The sequence below is a fragment of the Erpetoichthys calabaricus genome, chromosome 1 (assembly GCF_900747795.2).
Source record: "Erpetoichthys calabaricus chromosome 1, fErpCal1.3, whole genome shotgun sequence".
Classification (NCBI taxonomy): domain Eukaryota; kingdom Metazoa; phylum Chordata; class Cladistia; order Polypteriformes; family Polypteridae; genus Erpetoichthys; species Erpetoichthys calabaricus.
In genome coordinates, this window is record NC_041394.2 from 188,714,638 (window position 1) to 188,736,441 (window position 21,804).

At 37.4% G+C, this 21,804-nt stretch overlaps 1 protein-coding gene across 10 annotated transcripts in view; it reads left to right on the forward strand.

The window, feature by feature from the left end:
- Nucleotides 1-21,804, forward strand: part of mical3a (microtubule associated monooxygenase, calponin and LIM domain containing 3a) — a 431,263-nt gene that overhangs the window by 279,027 nt on the left and 130,432 nt on the right. For 9 of the 10 annotated variants that reach the window (XM_051922884.1, XM_051922886.1, XM_051922891.1 and 6 more), the window contains exons 19-20: nt 11,779-11,853; nt 21,619-21,714. The exons of the other annotated variant lie outside the window; for it this stretch is intronic. In XM_051922884.1, coding sequence (XP_051778844.1) covers nt 11,779-11,853; nt 21,619-21,714 — 171 coding nt within the window. The remainder of the gene's footprint in view (nt 1-11,778; nt 11,854-21,618; nt 21,715-21,804) is intronic. 10 annotated transcript variants of the gene reach the window in all.

The window sequence follows — 21,804 nt, forward strand, 5'->3', positions numbered from 1 at the left end:
AAATATATGAACATAAAATACAATACATAATAAATAGAAGTAATGTTATATACATTAAAAAATAAAAGTAATGTTACATAATCACAAAGAGGAAACCATCAGTATTACTGAAGGTCATGGAATGCAAATGAGTAGAAATGAGTCTTTAATCTTGTTTTAAACAGTTCAGTTGTAGACGACTCCTTTATGTGATGAGGTAAAGAGTTTCACAGGCGAGGAGCAGCAGCTGCAAAAGCTCTGTCCCCCTTGGTTATACACTTGGTACGAGGGACAACCAGAGACAGATGACCAGAAGATCTAAGCACTCTGGATGGCTGGTGTAAAACACACAGTTCAGATAAATAGGCAGGAGCAAACCCATGTAAAGATTTAAAAACTAGTAGCAAGATTTTAAAATCAATTTGAAAACTGACAGGCAGCCAGTGTAAAGAAGCTAAAATAGGAGAAACAGATTCATACTTTCTTGCCCCAACCAGAAAGCGAGCGGCAGCATTTTGGACCAACTGTAACCTGCGTATCAGAGATTTGTTAATCCCAGAATACAGTGAGTTGCAGTAATCAAGGTGAGAAAAAATAAACGCATGAGTAGCTATCTCAAGATCCCTACAAGATAAAAAAAGGCTTTATCTTACCTAATAGACGAAGTTGGAAAAAGCAACTCTTGACTACAGAATTTACTTGTTTCTCAAAAGAGAGGTTACTGTCAAAGGTAACACCAAGATTGCGAATTTGAGGTTTCGAAAAGACAGAGAAAGATCTGAGAAGTCCAAGACCAATTTAGGCTTTAGCTGATGGACCCACTATAAGCACCTCTGTTTTATTTTGATTTAGGTCAAGAAAATTATTAGCCAGGATCTTAGTTCAGACAGACAGTTGTGGAGTTGATTTGTTGTAGAGTTGCAGACAGGAATATAAACCTGTGTATCATCAGCATAGCAGTGAAAAGCAATGTTAAATTTCCTAAAAATAGATCCAATAGGGTGAAGGTATATAGAGAATAAAATAGGACCCAAAATGGATCCCTGAGGAACACCATATTTAAGAGGAGCAGTAGATGAAGAAGAGGAATTAAAAGTCACTGAAAAGTGTCTACCAGTTAAATATGACCTGAACCAAACCTGGCTATAATAAGTTGATTCACTGTGTATTTAAGAATATATAAAAATATAACGATTGGAAAGATGCCGTCATTTGAAGATGGCAGATGATTCAGACCTGGACAAACTGTAATATTTATGGTAATGTTGCACTTAAACTGTTAACTTGAGTAATTAGTGTTTGTTACATTGTGTAAACTGATCCCATTGACTCACAATGCAACATGGGAGACAAGTAGTTTGGGTCATCAAAGGTCTTGAGTTTTTAAAACACATTTAGGCAGTTGTATACTGTATGACGAGGGCTTCCCCTGATATCCTGAGGCTAACAGGCAGTCATCCATTTTGGTGGTAAAAAATTATTTTCTTTAAAAATTAAATAATTGGGCACCCAGGATAGAGCCAAAGCTTAGTACCCTTTAAAGAGCAGACCCCCAGTTACTTTCTGCCTCGCTATGTTTTAGGGATGTACTCTGGCTTCTTTTTTTCCCAGCAGTAGTTCGGTCAGAATAACCTTTCTGTGGCCTGACACACCCAAGTACTCAACCTAATGATGCTGCTTGATCCAGACCAGTTAGTGAAATCTGTGCCTACCTTACCTGGAGTTGGCAACATGTAGTGCTTCTCAAGAGTTCTGGTCCTCAATTATCTTAACATATTTTCAGACTAAATTGTTTTTGAAATGAGAGCAATTCAATCCTCTTCACCTAAGCCCATGTCACATTGGAGGTTTTTTCCACCGATTTTCAGTTGTAGCCTTCATTTACTTAATCTTAGCCATTGGGAAGCAGTCGGCAACACACTCCTGTCAATGTTACATACCTAACAACTGATACTATCTAATCCAGTGATAGCAAAACTATGACACACGTGTCAAAGGAGAAACACCACAATGTTTTGGGTGACATGCCAGTATTCACCAAGACCTGAGTTAACAAATAAATGGAACAAACAAAAATATCAGAAATAACAAAAATATAAGACTCTGCACCACCCAGAGCTTAAAATGGGTTCACACCATCCATATCAGCACATCATTTGTCATCATGGCAGCCACGCAGTTCAGTTGATTTCTCACCCGTGCACTGGAAGCTTGTTTTCATGTCGCAACTACAGTCTCCAGAATGCGCACACTATCAGCATTTGTGTGAAATCTGCTTTTACATTTGTTGCTCATTTGAAGTGCATTGAGTTATTTTATTTTGTGGCAGGAGCCAGTTCAACAGCTACAGAAGCTCTGAACTGCACAATGGAAAAAAAAAATATGGGATAACCCTTATCTCGTATGTCCTGTATGTACGTGAAAATGTCACATACGTACTATATTTGTGATATTTTCACATACGTACAGGATACGTACAAGATAAAGGTTATCCCGTATTTTTTTTTAATTGTGCAGTTCAAAGCATCCCCAAACAACACTGCTGCACAGGTAAGGAAGTTATTAACCTCAAAGAATATTTTGGTATACTGTCTCCATAGAGTCTGCAAAGGGCAGAGCTGACATTGTTTTCTCTCAGTGGTTACACTTCTGCAAAGAGCAAGTAGCCTGCATTTCTGAGCGTGTGCTGTTTTACATTTCTCTCAGCTGTCCCTCTTAATCCCTCCTAAAACAGGCTTATTTTCCGCATTATACTTTTGTGAGACCTTAGTCTCGGCATTAAACAACATTAAAACAGACAAAAGAAACTGACTGACAAATGAAGTTAGTGCTACTTGCATGGGCATGAAGTGCACACAGTACCTACCTTCAATTTCAGATTTATTTATTAAAACTCAGTGCCAAAAAAGCAATTAATTGATGACAAATCATATGTTACATATTTATTCAGTTCAATTCAAAATTATTATTAAAAGTAGGGTCCTTTTTAGTGCGCTATTTTAAACCAAATTATCAGTGCGCATATAATATCTACTGTAAGTCACTAATTTTTCTTGTACTTTTATATAATGCATAGCACCACACATGATTGGGCTGTATTTTTTTAAATAAATGAATATGTAAAGAATTGTTTCTGAACTAGTCCTTAATTGTCTACGACACTGTGAAACAGGTTTTATTTGCTCATTAGTCAGAGAGGTGGGTTGTATACACAGTACAGCTGACAATCAATGAATGCTTATCAGGAAATAAAATACATAGAGTGTAGCGACATGGAATAAAGAACTTGTGTGTTTTTGAACCTCAAATAGAAGAGAAGCTCATATGTCTGATACCATGTATTCTATGTATTAAAACAGAATTAGTAAAAGAACATCATAATAAGAATTCTCTAGCACCTTCAACACCATCCAACCTCGGCTCCTTAGGGACAAGCTGACAGAGATGGGAGTAGATTCATACCTGGTGGCATGGATCGTGGACTATCTTTCAGACAGACCTCAGTATGTGTGTCTCGGGAACTGCAGGTCTGACATTGTGATCAGCAGCACAGGAGCGCCGCAGGGGACTGTGCTTTCTCCGGTCCTGTTCAGCCTATATACATCGGACTTCCAATACAACTCGGGAGTCCTGCCATGTGCAGAAGTTTGCTGACAACACTGCTATCGTGGGCTGCATCTGGAGTGGGCAGTAGGAGAAGTATAGGAACCTAATCAAGGACTTTGTTAAATGGTGTGATTCAAACCATCTACACCTGAACAGCAGCAAAACCAAGGAGCTGGTGGTGGATTTTAGGAGGTCCAGGCCCCTCATGGACCCCGTGATTATCAGAGGTGACTGAGTGCAGACCTATAAATTCCTGGGAGTGCAACTGGATGATAAATTGGACTGGACTCCTGTGCAAGAGAGGACCGAGCCGACTATACTTCCTTAGTATGCTGGCATCTTTCAACATCTGCAATAAGATGTTGCAGATGTTGTATCAGACGGTTGTGGCACGCGCACTCTTCTACGCGGTGGTGTGCTGGGGAGGCAGCATAAAGAAGAGGGATGCCTCACGCCTGGACAAACTGGTGAGGAAGGCGAGCTCTATTGTAGGCGCAGAGCTGGACAGTTTAACATCTGTGGCGGAGCAATGAGTGCTGAGCAGGCTCCTGTCAATCATGGAGAATCCACTGAACAGTATCATCTCCAGACAGAGGAGCAGCTTCAGCGACAGAATGCTGTCACTGTCCTGCTCCACTGACAGACTGAGGAGGTCGTTCCTCCCCCACACTATGCGTCTTTTCATTTCCCCCCTTTGGTGGGGGGGGGGGGGAGGGGGAGGGATCGAGAGGTTGTAAACGTTAACACTATACAATATTATTGACTATTATACCTGCCTCGCACTCTCCACCTTGCATTTTTTAACTTGCACTGCATTTTTATCACTCTTTAATTAATATTATTTTTATCAGTATGCTGCTGCTGGAGTATGGGAATTTCCCCTTGGGGATTAATAAAGTATCTATCTATCTATCTATCTATCTATCTATCTATCTATCTATCTATCTATCTATCTATCTATCTATCTATCTATCTATCTATCTAAATTCATACAGTTCATTTCTTGAATTACAGAAAGCTGACATACTATACTTTCTAATAAATTAAGTTAGATGAACAGCAAAATTGGCTTCCTATAAACACATTTTTAGGCTGAAAACCTATAGCCTTCCAGGACTTTTAAACTCGTGCATAAAAACAATTCTGCTTCAGCCAAAATTGGTGATTTCTCAAATCTTTGTCATCTTAAAAATATTACACGTTGTAGGTGTTGTCATTTTATTTATAAAGTACAGTAAAACCTCTATTATCCTTTCTGGACAGGGGTGGTGACAGATAAGGGAAAAGACAGCTAACGGAGCAGTTACTTTAAAAATTACATATAGTAGATTAGTTTAGCGAATAGTCGTATTTATTTACAAAAATGAATTTATTATCAAAATATAACAAAATTAATTCATGATATACAGTATTAACAAAACATGATATAACAGTCTTAATAAGAAAATTACAATACAGAAGCAAGCAAAAAAAACAACAAATAATATATGTATAGAGATTTAAATATATACATTTATTTTTTAAAAGTCTTATTTTTTGCTGTTTTATTACTCTACCCGTTTTTTTAGAGGCAATGCTTCGAATTTTGCATAAGAGTAACACTTGTGTGGCATCTGCTTCTTCTTGCACCTCAAACCACTCTATATACTTTGACAGCATTATTTTAGCTTCACTGTGACTAATTATTTTTGATGTTCTGTCGGTAGCAACTTCCTCTTCTTCTTCGGATTCAGAGTCCACGGCAGTTGCATTTTTAATTGGTTCACTATCATCCAGGATTTTACAACCACCATCCTTTTTGTCAATTTGTAACCAATTTATTCACTTCCCCCAATGAAATGTTTTCGCAGGCTGGAACTTTTGAGTGCAGAATCAACACCATTCTCATTTTAACTGAATCAGATCTTGTTTCAGTTTCTGCTGAATCCGATATGGGCCATAACTTATTCCAGCCTCTTTGTAAACCTTTAACTGGCAGATTGTTCCAGGCTTCCACACCATTAAAAAGTGTACTTTTTCCAGAAATCTTTTACTCCTGATTCATCATCCAAAGTAACGAGTTTTTGAATAAAACCCCTCCCATAATGGTGTTTCATACTCTCAATTGTGCCTTGATCCATTGGCTGGATGAGTGGTGTTGTATTGGCCAACAGAAAGTGACGCACTGTTTTGCCGTCATCTCTCTTCAAATCATATATGGGATGAGTAGGAGCATTGTCCATCAGTAGCATCACTTCTTGTGGTAAACCCAGCAATAACGTGTGATTTTACACCTGGTACAAATATTTTAAGGAACAAATCCTGAAATATTCCTTGGCTCAGCCATATGTTTTTCTGTGCAGGGATGGCATTTAGGTTTATGTTTTTAAATGACCTAGGCTTTTCTGATATTTCTATGACAAGCAATGGAAATTTATGGCAGCTGCTTGCGTTAGCACACACCATTACAGTGATGCAATCTTTTTGCAGCTTAAATCCTGGTGCCGATTTTTCAGACATCGAGGACAAAGTCTCTTGAGGTAGTGCCTTCCAATTAAGGCCAGTCTCATTGCAATTGTGCACTTGGTCTCTAACCAGACCTCGCTTAGCTATTTCCTTGTGTAGTTTCTCACAATAATCAGCAATAACTGTGCTATCTATACTCCGCTTTTCTCCTGCAGTGTCCAATTGTTGAGTACCATGGCGGAACTTACATTTTTTTATCCGTCCAGTGCTTACTTTGAAAGAGCGATCCCCATCAAGTTTTTTTCTTCATCTCAATAGCTTCTGCAATTATTATATGTCCCGATAGTGGAATTCCTTGGCTTCATGTTTGAATAAACCACTGATACCTGACAATATCCAATTGTTCATTTTTAGCACGTTTCATTGTTTTGCGATTTTTAACATTACCATCAATGGTTTCCATTTTCAACATGTTTTGACTGCATTGCGGTTCATTTCATTCACTGTTGTTCTTCCTACTCTGTAAACTGAAGCAATACTTGAAGCACTTTCACTGTTTCGTAAATGTTTAATAATTTCATTTTTTTTTTTTCGACAATTCCAACATTACACGCATATGTTTATCAGCCATAACAATGTATAGTAGGTTAATTACAGCAAAAGTGAAATGCTACGAAACGCTATTAAAACTGAAGGTGCGTACAGTAATTGACACTGTGTTTTTAAAATGCAGTGTGACATGTGCTGGGGAAGAATGCTAGCTAGGTACTAGCAACAATGTAGAGTTGTTCCAATGTACATAGTTTTTTTTTTTTTTTTTTTGGCCCTGACGGTTAATCGAGTGACGTATAATCAAGGTTTTACTGTACTTTGTTTCTTTTTGATAAGGTTCAGAAATGTAATTCTTTACCTTTTTTGTTCTCACGTTCATGCTTTTTTTGCACTAAATTACTATAGGGGACATGTTGCTAATTGTGGCAGCATCAGGCAGTTTTTGTTGGAAAAAGTTTACAGAATGGCAACTTTGTGCTTTGTAAGTAATGAATGACTGGATCTCTCCATCCATATTGTCTTTAGGGATTATGTGCAGAACCTCTTGTATTGCACCAGTGGTTGAAAAGTATTCATCATAGTTAAAACCCGGGCAAGAGTGTTAGTATGATGTCTACTTTAGATTCAAATGCTGATTAACTAACAGCAGTGTTTGCAGTAGTAATCTTTAACTAGTCGTTATACTCACAGTAATATGCAGAAAGTTTTAGACACTTGAGACAAGTTCACAAAAATATTTGCCTTAGATGGTTATTTAATCTTTTCTGGATTTTTGTGTCAATATTAAAGAGCATATTTAAACATGACTTTTAGGAAAAATAAGTGAAGCAATAAAGTGAGATATTTGAATGTCCTTAAAGAAAGAAAACTAACATAGTTAATAGCTCAATTAAAAGACATAAGATTATTATAGGCATATAGTAAAGACCAGTACTTGATTAAACAAACATAACAAACAGGTAATAATGATTAAAATGCATAGGTTGAAACAGAAACAGCTGTGTGGAGGAAATTAAACAGGGCAAGGGGCAACAGTACTTAAAAAGGTGAGGTTGCGGTATATGTGGCAGTTTAACCAGCAGATCTTATACCATGGCAAAACTGAGCATAGTGACTAGAAGCAAGATGATCATACTTTTATCAAGTCCCTTCTAAGCAGATATTTTTATACCAGATGTGTGTTTCAAGATGTGCTGTCCAAGCTCTTCAAAAGAAGTATAAACAGGCACGTTTGAGTACCAGAAACATGGTGGTTGGTCGCAGAAAAAGAGAAATGCACACTTCCTTTCAAAATCTGACAATGTCAGGCACCACTATCAGCTTACATTTGGCAGAAATTCAACCAAAAAGCCAATCCTCCAAGGTGGAAATAAGGCCAAACAAATCACCTATGTACAAACATACAAGGATGGGAGTATAGAAAAATGGCAGCTGGTACCCTACCCTGATGAGTCAAAATTTGAATTTGTATCTGTAAGATACAAGAAAGTAGTTTATCCACGAAATGGCTAGAGAATGGTATATTGGTGAATTTATGCAGGCAAAAGTGAAGCACAATGAAAGTTCCTTGCAGGTGTTTGACTGCATTTCCCTTATCGGAGTTTGTGATTTCATTTAAATAGATAGCCCGTTCATTGCTGAGAACTAAATGATGATTCTTTTTCATCAATAAGTATGGTCAGTGAAGCAGCTTCTTCATTCTACAGCATGACAATGCCCCCAAACACACAGCCAAAGTCATTAAAAGGTATATTCTGCAATAGATAGTTACCACCACAGAAACCCTGATCTCAACATTATTGAGCCAGTCTGGGATTACTTGCAAAGACAAAGACTGACACCTAAAATTCGAGTTCATGTACCTTCAGAAACCTCTTCAACATGTACTAAAAGAATTGCTGCCATTTTTAAGATAGAGGATGGCCACAACAGATATTGATTTATGTTTTTTTTTTTTTTTTTTTTTACTGATTGCTGCACTTTCTATGACGTTTATCAGTTACCAAAACTCTTCTTTTACAGTGCTTTCTATTTGTCTGTCTGTCCATACACAATCCCTAAATATTAATAGATATATCTATAAATGTAGATACAGGTAAACTATATAGGGAGTGCTGTAGGGGTAGAAGATATGCCTCCTTGGAGATTTGACAATTCAACACCAGTAGAAGGCTCAGTGGTACAGGAATGCATGGCGCAGCATGAAGTTAACATTATATTTGGGAAGGTGTTTGGGTCTGAAGTAAGAAGGCACTTCTAGGAGATAAAAGGTTACAGCTGTGTTTGAACCTGTGAAACACTGGAAGTGATAAAGGAGTGTTTAAACTGCTGTAAGGATGTCCACATGTCTACTATATATTGTGATGGACGACCGGCATTTCAGTCCGGCCGGGACGTCCCTCAAATAAAGAAAACAGCCTTTACAGGACAATACATCCCCCGGGACGCTAGATGGCAGCTCCCCTGGATGGAAATGGTTCCCCAGACTTTAGTTCAGTTCTTCAGCCCTGTTGGGTGCCGTGGGTGCTGCCAGGGGGAGCTCACCAAGAACCAGGGGGATATTACAATGACGTCTACCCGGAAGTACTTCGGGGTCACGAGGACGGAAGCCCGCAGTACTTCTGGGGCACTTGATAAAGGAAGATGTGGTGTTGACCCAGAGAAGAAATACTCCCGGGTCATGGACTTTAAAAGGACTGTGGGAAACCCCAGCAGACTGAACCGGAGTTGGGTGGGAGTGTGACGGAGCTGCTGGGAGTTGGAGGATTGTGTTATTGATTATTGATTTGTGTTATTATTGTAAGAATTGTGGAGTGTTCTGTGTTTTGTGCACTTTATAGTAGAATATTAAAGGAAGTATTCTTGGTGCTTTTAAACGTATGTCCTGGACGTCTGTCTGGTGGGTTCAAGGGGCGCTATATTCCACTAATATATATATATATATATATATATATATATATATATATATATATATATATATACAGTGATCCCTCGCTATATCGCGCTTCGCCTTTCGCGGCTTCACTCTATCACGGATTTTATATGTAAGCATATTTAAATATATATCGTGGATTTTTTGCTGGTTCGCGGATTTCTGAGGACAATGGGTCTTTTAATTTCTGGTACATGCTTCCTCAGTTGGTTTGCCCAGTTGATTTCATACAAGGGACGCTATTGGCAGATGGCTGAGAAGCTACCCAACTTACTTTTGTTTCTCTCTCTCTCTCTCTCTCTCTCTCTCTCTCTTGCGCTGACTTTCTCTGATCCTGACGTAGGGGGTGTGAGCAGGGGGGCTGTTCGCACACCTAGACGATACGGACGCTTGTCTAAAAATGCTGAAAGATTATCTTCACGTTGCTATCTTTTGTGCAGCTGCTTCCTGAAACGACATGCTGCACGGTGCTTCGCATACTTAAAAGCTCAAAGGGCGCGTATTGATTTTTCACTATTTGTTTTCCTCTGTCTCTCTCTCTCTCTCTCTCTCTCTCCCTCTCCCTGCTCCTGATGGAGGGGGTGTGAGCTGCCGCCTTCAACAGCTTTGTACCGGCGGTGCTTCGCATACTTAAAAGCCAAACAGCCCTATTGATTTGTTTGGTTTTCTCTCACTTTCTGACATTCAGTGCTCCTGACGGGCACTACTTTGAAGAGGAAGATATGTTTGCATTCTTTTAATTGTGAGACAGAACTGTCATCTCTGTCTTGTCATGGAGCACAGTTTAAACTTTTGAAAAAGAGACAAATGTTTGTTTGCAGTGTTTGAATAACGTTCCTGTCTCTCTACAACCTCCTGTGTTTCTGCGCAAATCTGTGACCCAAGCATGACAATATAAAAATAACCATATAAACATATGGTTTCTACTTTGCGGATTTTCTTATTTCGCGGGTGGCTCACTTCTTTAATATATATATATATATATTATATGTGTGTGTGTATGTGTGTATATATATATATATATATATATATACATATGTGTGTGTGTATGTATATAAAATTATATGTTAAAATGCAAAGGATTGCCTGTCTGTCCTGCAGAAACCTGCAACCCACTGTGCCTTGAATCTTGATTGTGGTATTGAAGGTGTGGGCTTACCCCAGCAACGTAATCGGGTCATTATTTCAGCAAATGGCGGTATAGGCACATGCGGTGGCTGACACAACAAGAACAGCCATATTGGCACACTCCATCCACTGAAAGTGAAGAGCATTACACAGGCCAAATGCAGGAGGCAAATAAATGTGTGACAAACACAGACAGCTGCCTGTGTAAACTGACATCTGCTTGGGTTTTTACAGCAAACTGGTCATTTTCATTAAAACCAAAAGTCGTACTTTGTAATCACAAAACAAAGTCATCAGCACTGTCATGCCATGAAAACAACAAGATCTATGATTTCAGCTCAAAATCAAGCCAAAAGCAGGAGCTGTTTCTCTGACTACGAACAAAAAATGACAATACTACAGGACACTGCCACACATACCAAAACAAAGTGACCAGCCTGAATATAGAGCCATTGAGCAGCTTGCTAACACTGTGGCCCATTGCTTTGAATAAAGAGTGCATGGGATGAGATTAAATAGCTCCTTTCATCACTCTTTAGATAGCTCCTTAACCTTCTTTGAGGATCAGAGGTCTATGTATCTTCTAGTATTAAAGAAAATCTTAAGCCCAACTACCATTCAGGGCTTGTATAACCTATATATTGTTGTTTAGTGTTTAACATTGACTCTTAGGCAGGATAAATTCATGGGAAGAATGTTTTGCAGAAGCATACCTCATTTTACATTTTTTATTTGTATTTTTAACATTGTTTTTCCTAATTTACATGTGTTGTATTTTTGCTCTTTATTTACTATCCAAGTCGCTAAATAAACATTTTTTACACATTTGCCATAAACAACAGAGAATATTCAGACTAATACCCTTTTAAAATAGGGTATAAATAGTTATTATCTCTTTCAGCCTTTTTAGTAAAAAAGTACTTGTATAACTGAAAGGGGTCACAGTTTTGTTTTACATTTTTTCCTTTTCTTTTGTATTATGTTTTCACTACAGTGTGACTGGGAACTTTCTGCTTCTTTTTGCATTATTTTAGCTAGAATGCATGCTTCTGCCTCCCAATACCTTTCTTATTTTTTCTTTTGGTGGTGGATGCTATTTGTTTCCATTGTCTCTTCATGCAACATTCCTATGCCAGGAGCATTTGCTGACTCATCCCTCTCTCCGACCAAAAGAGCAGGCCCGACTTGCACCTATTCCACAGTGGAGACAGGTAATGTTCCTGAATGGCACTTTTTAGTTTTTATGAGTTTAGAAAGTGTGCTGCAATCATATTTGTGTTTCAAATCTGTATCTTAATTGTAGTATTATTCTTTGTTTTTTTTTGGTGATATCTTTGAATTTAAAATATATTTGAGGAATAAGTATTATTCTTGTTTTCTTTATTTAGATTTTTTTTGCATAGGAAATACAAAGCTAAGCTAAATACATTGATGAAGTTACTTTCATTATCAAGAAACTATTGTGTTAATAGTTGAATAAAAGTTTCCAAGAATCTGGATTTGAGGTGCTGACATGCTGATGTCAACTTTGCAAACGAGAGAGGCTACTGAGAGTTGCTGAGAGATTCTGGTGTTTTCTGTGCTGTGAGAGTTAATTAAAAAAATACATTTTGCTCCTATAAACTTGAATTTTGTTTGCAGCTAAGGAACCGTGCAAGAACTTTAAAAGCTTTTTCCCTTTAGAAGGGTTTTTTTGCATTTTTTTTTTCCGTCCGCACAGGAGCATAGGTAGCTAGGTGTTTGGAGCTGCACTTGGAAAAGTTATTTGTACTTGTATGTGTACTCAGGCTGGGGCTGACTTCAAAGCAATACATGGGAAGGCTCAGCGGTGTGTAGGTAAGCAGCCAGTGTTAAGACACGTGATTAGACACAAGGAGCTATAGGAGCAGATATGACAGATATTCACTAAGCAAATTTTATCTATCTATCGATCTCGATCTGGAGGTAGAACAGTTAAGTGGGCCACAGCATAAGGGTTCATTAATACAGGGTGTGACGCCAACCGGGACACAGGCAGGCAGGAGACAGGTTTTGCCACACTACACACGTTTATTTAAAGTTTGAACTGCACAAACCACCAGTCAACACAACACACCAATACACAGTCCTTTCTTGCCACCAGTCTTTCTCCCTCCACTCCTCCTCAAGCTTTGTCCTCTTCCTCCCGACTCCCCCTCCAGAATGGTGAGCTCTGGCCCCATTTTTATAGGGCACCTGGAAGGACTCCAGGTGCCCAATGAGCTACTTCCGGGAAGTGTGGCCAAATAAGGCTCTAGAAAGGGCCATAGGTTCCAACAGGTTTGAACTCCCATGCTCATGACCTGTGGCCCTGCTGGAAACCAAGGGGGCTGCCCTCTATTGGCCCCCTTCAACACTCTAGGTGTCCCAGCCGGGTGAGGGTTCCGGCCGCCCATTCACAGGGTAAATACAAACAGTGTGAGTGGAGAGCTTTTAAGTAAGGAATAAGAGGAATGCAGAGTTAGTTAAACAGACAGAAAAAAGAAAAGTTAACCTTGTTGAAGGACAAGCATCTGGCAGTTGAGAGGGAGAATAGTACAAGAGCTTAAGGGAACAGAAGGTGTAAAATAACTATAGCAGTTCTATAATCTATTTTCTTTGGCTTAAATTTTTTAGTTTTACCATTTAAGTTAAGTCATTTCATTTTAATTAAAAAAATAAAGTTAAAGCAGTTTTAGTAATTCTAAATCAAATTTTAATACTGAGGCCAGTACAATGCAAGTCCTGTTGAATGTTGGTCTTTTTAGATGATGATAATAATAATAATAATACATTTTATTTATATAGCACCTTTCCCATGCTCAAGGCACTTCACAGAATTTAAGAAAGAACGGCAGGGTATACAGTACATAGCATTGTACTAACCAAATAAATAAATAAAGAAGAGTAAGATAGTAAATTCAGAGAAAAAAGCCTAACAGACAACATCATTGATGGTCTAGCACAATTGATGGCTTGGAGGAGCCAGTCGTCTAGGAGAGCTACATCTGCATTAGATGCTAGCTGATCCAGCACCTTGTGCTAAGGGTCATTGAACTGGAGGAGGAGTTGGCTGACCCAGCCCAGGTGTCCTTTATAGAGATAGTGTGCACTCTTCAGGTGGCACGGGAGGAGATTCCAGACCAGACCGGTAGAGATGGGTGGGTCACAGTCACAAGGCATAAGTTAAAGAGTGCACACTGTCCAGGGTCATCAACCCTAGAATTTGAAGCGTCAAACCGTTTTCATGTCCTTGTGGAGCTTGACGGTGTCTCTGATGATTCTGAGGTGGTGGGCAGGGATGAGGAGCTCCAATTGGCCACCAGTTCCCAGAAAGAGAGAGGTAGTGATAGTTGGGGACATAGCAGCACTAGAAAAGGTCCAGAGAAGAGTGACTAGGCTGATTTCAGGGCTACAGGGAATGGAAAGATTAAAAGAGCTGAGCTTTTTCAGTTTAAGCAAAAGGAGATCAATAGGTGACATGATTGAAGTGTTTAAAATTATGAAAGGAATTGGTACAATGGATCAAGACTGTTATTTTAAAATGATTTCATCAAGAACACAGTTGGAAACTTGTTAAGAGTAAATTTCGTACAAACACTAGGAAGTTTTCTTTACACAGAAAATAATCCAATTTTGAACGGAAGGGTTGACACAAAAAGAAACCACCAGTTGCGATCCTGCTGGCTTTTTCTCGCTCACTTTTAAAACTAGCAGCCTCATCTTGTTTAATCCATCACCCCATGTGGCAAATGCCCTGCAATTTCAGCAGTTCCAGGGTTGCTGGGATTTGCAGTCAATTTAAATAGCAGTGCTACAGCTTTCTGTGGTTTTCTGCAATAAATTGTAAAACTCACAAAATAATTTCCATCTAATTACTAATGAAAAACTTGCGAATCAGTGGATCTGCGAATCATAAACCCGCTAATCGTAAAGACAGTGTTATTCGGAATAGTTGCGGCACGGAGTATTTATTGGTACGGATTTTAATTAAGTACTAGCCGTCCCCCGTGGCTTCGCCTGCATAGAAGTGAAACAGGACAGTGAGGAGGGCCCTGTCCGGCTCCCCTCTGCTGACGTCATGCTTCCCCCTCCCCTCGGCCCGCAGCCTTTGTCTCGGATTAGCATGAATATATCACTCCTGCAAGTGAACTATGATTCTTAGCGCGATGAGAGAAGTCACAAAATCTGTGACTAAGTGTCTTCTGTCATTGATAAGGAGTCTCATTCATGGCGTATTAAGTCGAGAGTTAATATGCAGCTTTAAAAACAATAAAAGGTACATATGAAAGGTATAAATGTAATGATGGGCCAACCTCTTAATCTTATATTATTAAAGTGATGCTAGCAGGTGAGGTGTGCTCACTAACTTTGACATATGTAGTAAATGTTACTCAGACAATCCATACTGAACATTATTAACAAATATATACAAGAGTTAAGACAGTAGATAAGTGATTTGAGATATACTGAATTAAGGTCACATTCATATGGAGGCTACTGCAAAGTAAGTACATAACATCATACATTTAAATGAAACTTGCCTGTTGTGTCTACCTTCATAAAACTGTAACATATGCCCTCAGCTGAGCTGGCTTTCTTTTGTTCAATTGCCCATTTCATATGTGCCCTTTGTGTACCGAATGTAGTGCTGCAATTAGTCTTCTTCTTGTTTTATAATTGCCATTTTGCTCGTACAGCGGTGTTTAGTTAATAAACCAAATAATTAGGGGAAATGCAGTTGTTGTTCCTCCATGATATTTTTTTCCCTGGAAAAAGTATTTCTAAAAAATTAAAGTAGTTCAAGAACTAGTGAACTAAACATATCAATTAACACCACAGGATGTTTATTTAAATGTTTAGTTTGCTTGAAAGCTTGCAGTGTGAAACACAACCAAACTAGCTAGAAATTGAAGCAAAGTAACGACTTTTCTCTCATTTCCCTTTTTGGAACAGAATAAACAGACAAAGTGTGAAAACACCTTATGAGTGCTTGGCAGCTTTCTTGTTAGGCACGTAAGAGTAAAAAAAAATGTGATATGTGCAGTTTGCTGATTTGAGGAAATTTCTATTCTATTGATAATTTTTACTACCAGCAATAATGTGGCCTGCCAATTAACAGTGAACAAAGTCATCAACCATCAGCTCAACCCTATTTCATAGTTTATGCAGAGTTGAAAACCAAACAGTATTTACAACATTGTTTTTTTTTTTTACTTTAGGGAAAACAAAGGCCAGGGTACAGTCTGAAGTGAAGCTCTCACATACAAACACATAGAGATGCAGTTTAACGTGACTGTATGAAATTAGCTTGTTGTAATATTTCCATCTTTGCGTATTGAGCAAGTGTCTCAAGTGACTTTTTACATATTGCAGATTTGAAAAGACCAAGAATAAATGAGCACTGTCTTGTTGTGCCCAGGGATTCTCTTAGGTCTCATAAAGTAACTAAGCAGTGAAATATGCTAGACATTTTTGATACTAATTCAGATGAACTGTTTATAGCCTTGTGGTATGCCTAAGTAGTAAGATTTTGTTTATGTAAGACAATACTGCAGAACTGTTATTTTTGAAGATGTAATGGGATAAGTACAATAAGACAGATTGTTAACCAACTGCAAATCAGGCTGCTAGGCCAGTTACTGTAGCACTGAAAAATATTAGGTGAAGGAGCAAATCCCAAAATATAAGTAAGCTGCAACAACATTTTGAGCTTGTGCAGACTTTGGCATTGTATTAAAATACAGTGTTAGAAATATTTGAGCATCTTTTTGTAATAATGACTTTGAAGCAGTTAGAATTAAATAACATTGAGCTAAAAATCTTAAATTCATAAGTTTACTTTGTTATATATTGGTTGTTTCTGTGATGAATAGATTCTAGAGGTGTGAAATTTACTCAGGAAAAATTGTTATTGCAAATATGTTGATATTTTATATTAAAAAAGCAAAAATTGCAAATTATCATAATTGTGTATGACATTGCATGTTGCTGCTACATACTGTACGTGCATTATTATCTATGTCATAATGCGTTATACAGTGTTTGTATCCTTATTTAAAAGGCTTGTAAAGAAAGCTGTATTGCTGGACAGAAAATGAACCACATATACTTTAAAAGGCATTTCGTTTCATTTACTGCTGTTGTACTTCTCAATTGTTTTATTTTCGTCTACATTGATTTTCTGTGCTTAATTTTGTACTTACAACATTATCTCTATAACCTTGCATTTAGAATTAAAGATATAACAAAAATGCAGTTTTGTATCTTTTTAGCAATTTAAGTCAATACTGTAGTTTTTCTTATGTTCTGGTTATCCTTGCTATCAGTGAAATATCTTTTGGTAAATAATACTAAATAATTCTATTTACTTCTGTTCTTGTATGTGAAATCATTTAAAATGTTTTTGTTATTCTGAAAATAGCAAACTTCTCCTCCTCAGTGGACGACAGTAGATATTTTTACATGCCTGTAAAAATTTTTTTGTGGCATTCCAGTCAGATTTGTACTTTATGCTGTTAAGATTGATTTGGGCAAGAGGACTTTTACTGTGTTGATCCACCTTTTCAAAAAAACCTTCATTTACTCGGTATTCTCCTTCCCAAAGCTGAAACAGCACTATATTACTGCTTTGTTTTGCCTTTCCTTACTCTCTCATTTCTTCTTTTCACGACCAAATTTGGTTTTTTCACAGCCTTGTCTTTTTCACTGTGCATTTTTTGGTTATTGCATTTTAACTACATTGTATTACATACTGTCATGTGCACCCATGAATAACTATGCATGTTTTTTTATTTTTAAAAAGTATTGAAGTTATATATAGATGTATTTTCTAGATCAAAAAGGCTACATGAATACAATAGTCTGCATCTTGCAGTGGGTTCAGAAAGTATTCAGACCCCTTCAATTTTTTCACATATTGCTCATGCATCCTTGTGCTAAAATCATTTAAGTTCATATTTTCCCCATAGAAAGCAACACACAATATTCCAGAATGACAAAGTGAAACATGATTTTAGAAATATCACAATGACACAATTGAAGCCCCTTTTGTAGCAGTTACAGGCTGGAGTCGTGTTGAATAAGGCATATCAAACTTTGCACACTTGTATTTGGAGATTTTCTGTCATTCTTCTTTGCAGATCCTCTCAAGCTCTGTCAGGCTAGATGGAGATGGTAAATGGGCAGCCATTTTCAGCTCTGGCTGGTCCACTCAAGAATTTTCCCAAATCTGTCCCTAAGCCACAACTGTGCTGTCTTTGTTTTGTCCTTGGGGGCATTGTCCTGTTGAAAGGTAGACCTTTGTCTCATTTTGAGGTCCAAGGAACTCTGAAGCAGGATTTCATTAAGGATATCTCTGTACTTTGCCCCATTCAGCTATCTCTCAACCCTGTGTTGTCTCCCAGTCAATACTACTAAAAAAACTACACTGTATAGCATGATGCTGCCACCATCATGCTTCACCTTTGAAATGGTATTACACAGGTGATGAGTGGGGCATGGCTTCCTTTAGACATGACACTAATCTTATTTTCATCAGACCACAGATTCTTGCTTCCCACAGTATGAGTGTCCTCAATCATAAATCCCAGATCAGTAGAGTATCACAGTGATGGTTGTCCTCCCCCAAGTTTCTTCTACTACCACATAGGTTCCCTGGAGGAAGGTTATTATAGTTAACGAAAACTAAAATCAAAACTGAAACTATTATTAAAAAAACATTTTTGTAAACTGAAATTAAATAATTAACAAAACCGAAATGAAAAACTAAAACTAAACAAAACTATTAAAGTAGCTGGAAAGACTTAACTGAATTAAAATAATAATTTACTAAAAAATCATTTTAGTTTTCGTTTTTGAATGAATGTTCTTGCTATTAGTTTTTAACCCTTATAACTTTTGACTCTAAAACTGAAAGTCATCCACCACGAGCCGCCCGCACATATTCATCCAGTTAACGGCAGCTGGTGACGGAGGGTGGGTGTTCACACAGCATTTGCGGTACTGGAGCAAGCTGAATACGTGCATAAAACGTGTGGAATTGAAAGCGATGTGCCGCCTTTCTTTGCACTTGTATATCAAGATGTAATTCAAACACCTGAAATTGGAATGTGCTGGTCAACAAAAACTTTACCATATGGGACAGAAATATCATGAGTGAGTAACGTTTCAATTTATTTCTCTGGTGCCTGCTTTTTGTTGACAGTAATTCACCTGCCACTTCGCACATGAAGTATAGAGAAAGTAAAGTAATAATGAAAAAAATTTGACCTTGAGATTTTGTTGAAATCTTGATGTTCTAGACCTCTCCGAGTGCGAAAATACCATTTTTTGGAATTGCGTGTATGTGTGTGTAAACAAGATAACTCAATAATGCAACTAGATAGATGGATGAAATTTGGGATGTGTTTGTTACACCAAAATTGTATATCTGTATTAACTTTTGGGCCAAATCCATCAACCGGAAGTGGTACTTTACCTGAATTATTCATGCAGCTGCAGAGTCTGATTTATTCAATGTTACTTTTATAATAATTGTTCTATATGTTATTAATTTGATATGATTTGTTGTTGATTGGTTCTTTAATGTGCATAATATAATCATTGTTTTGCGGTTTACTCCTCAAATGTCCATCCCCATATCTGAGTACACGAGAAAGTCTAGGGGAGACCACTCCTGATTTTTGAAAATAAAATGGCACTGATCGAGAGACTTTCAATGTCATCATACAATATCAGTATATTGTTGCTGACCAATCACTTTTGATTTAAAAACATTGTTTAAAAACAAAGCGATACAAACCTTGTAAAATTCCTGAGTTGGCAATGCCTGTACTGAACTACAGGAAGGGTAGGTAAGCGAAGAGAGTCTGCCAAGTGATGAAAAGCTAAACATACTAATGTGTTTTTGTATTTATGCTATATTTATTAATTTTTCTTTTTTAGTTAATATTCACGGCTCAAAATACCTGATACTATGAAAATAATCCAGTAGCAGAATTATGTTTTAAAATATTTGTCTCCATTTTTTCATTGTTTCTCTCTCTCTTAAAATAGATAGTTGAAATATCATATTCTTTTTGTTCTTAACATCATCCATATCATACATATTGCATACCACGGATTTTTCCTGTCTTGCATCCAAACCTGCTTGGGTAGGCTCCAGGTTTCCAGTGATCCTGCCCTGATAAACAGGTTTAAATAATGTACAGGGTATATATTGTTCTTAATCTCAGATGCTGTCTCTGTCATTTTCTGCCTGTCCATACTCATATTACCTGCTTTTGCTCTGCTCATTATAGGTTTACTGTTCTTATGCATAGGCTATTCAAATCTCACTGCACCTAACCTTGACACTACATGCTTGTTTTTCTTTGTTTCCCTCAATACAGCTAGGTGGGGTCTGCACACTGATTCAAGTCTAAGAGCCTTGTTCTTCCTAAGCCCCATGTGATTTTCATGGTCACACCTGTGAGAACACAGTAGATTATGTTTTCTAATTTTTTTATATCTTTTCAGACCTGCAGGTGGCAAAATGTTGTCTATAAATTGTTTATGTCTGAGATGGAATCAGAGATCAATATGGCTGGTAGAAAATACCAAAGCCCAGTATTTGAGATTTTTAATGCAATGTTGAAGGCATTTATTATAAGCACATTGTCGTTGGAACAGGATATGTTGTGTGCTGTAGACATTTAGAGTCTACACCTCACACCTTAAAATTCACCTAAATTTCATTACAAATTGGCCCATTCTGGACAATAAAAGGAAAAGAAAAGAAGTACCAACATTCAGCGTAGATTTGTTTGGCACAAATGACATAGGAAATATTTTAGAAATTGTAAAATTGTTCATTTTCAGTACCTGGTTTTGATTATGCTTGTTTTTATCAGACAAAAACAAAACCAAATAGTTAACTATGTTTTGTAGTGTGGTAAGCTTCCACTATCATTAAACTCGTATTATATCCTGTTCTGTCTCATTGTGACACAAAAACTAAACTTCATAGTAGCTCTTTAATCATACCATAATTACTAAAACTGAAACTAATATATATAAAAATAAAATAGAAATGTCTTTGTAAAATAAAAACTAAAAATACACGATGAAGGAAAACTAAACTGAAAGTAAGGTCAGAAAAAATATAGAAATATTAACTAATATAAAAAGGCAAAACTATAATAACCTTGCTCTGGAGCTCAGCTGGAGTGACTATTGGGTTTTTTGTCACCCTCTCTTATCATGTCTGTTCTCCCACAGTTGCTCAGTTTGACCAGGTGGCTAGCTCTCTGAAGAGGTGTGGAAATTTTTTCAATTAAACAATTAAGAAGGTACCTGCAGTACTGCAGGATTGTTTTATAGTGTTCCTCCGGTCTGTGCCTTAATCCATCCTGTCTCAATGTGCTGCAGGCAATTCCTTTCCTAATCATGTCCAATCAATTGAATTGACCAAGGGCAAAACAAACAAGAAGTTGAAACAGCCAATGGTGATTAATAGAATTAGATGAGTTGAGCCAGATTTCAAGTGCTATAACACAGGGTCTGAATTCTTGTGACAATGTGATATTTCATCTTTTTATACCCAATAAATTTGCAAAAATTCCTAAAATTTTGTTGTCTTGTCAGAGCATTTAGTATTGTTTGATGCGAGGAAAAAATTAATTTAAAAGATTTTTGCACAAGGCTGAAACAGCAAAATTTCAAAGAAGTAAAGAGGTTTGAATGCATTCTAAATCCACTGTATAATGAAGTAAAATATGACTGTTAAAAGAGTTTATTTTCAAGTCTTCAATCCATTCAAAAGCCGTTGTGTTTTTTTTTTTTAAAGAAAAACTGTTTTTTCAGTTCTTTTGTCTTCTGATGTTAAGCTCCATTGAGTTTCAGTGAAAAGCAGTCCGCATTTTTTTAAAAAAAAAATTGTTTTAGCTTGTTGAAAGTATTTTTTAATACTTGAACATTTGTCTCTTCCTTCTCTGAAGGCCAGAGGTGAGAAATGCTCTCGAACCTGCCCAAAGAAAATCATTGTGCTCTCCTCCACATCTGCTTCCACTTCATTGCTCTCACTTCCTCTGCAGGTGACTGAGTGCCTTTGTCAGAGAGTGACCTTGTGTGTCTAAAAACACAGCATTACTGTTTTTGTGTTTCATTGTTCTGATTAATATTTT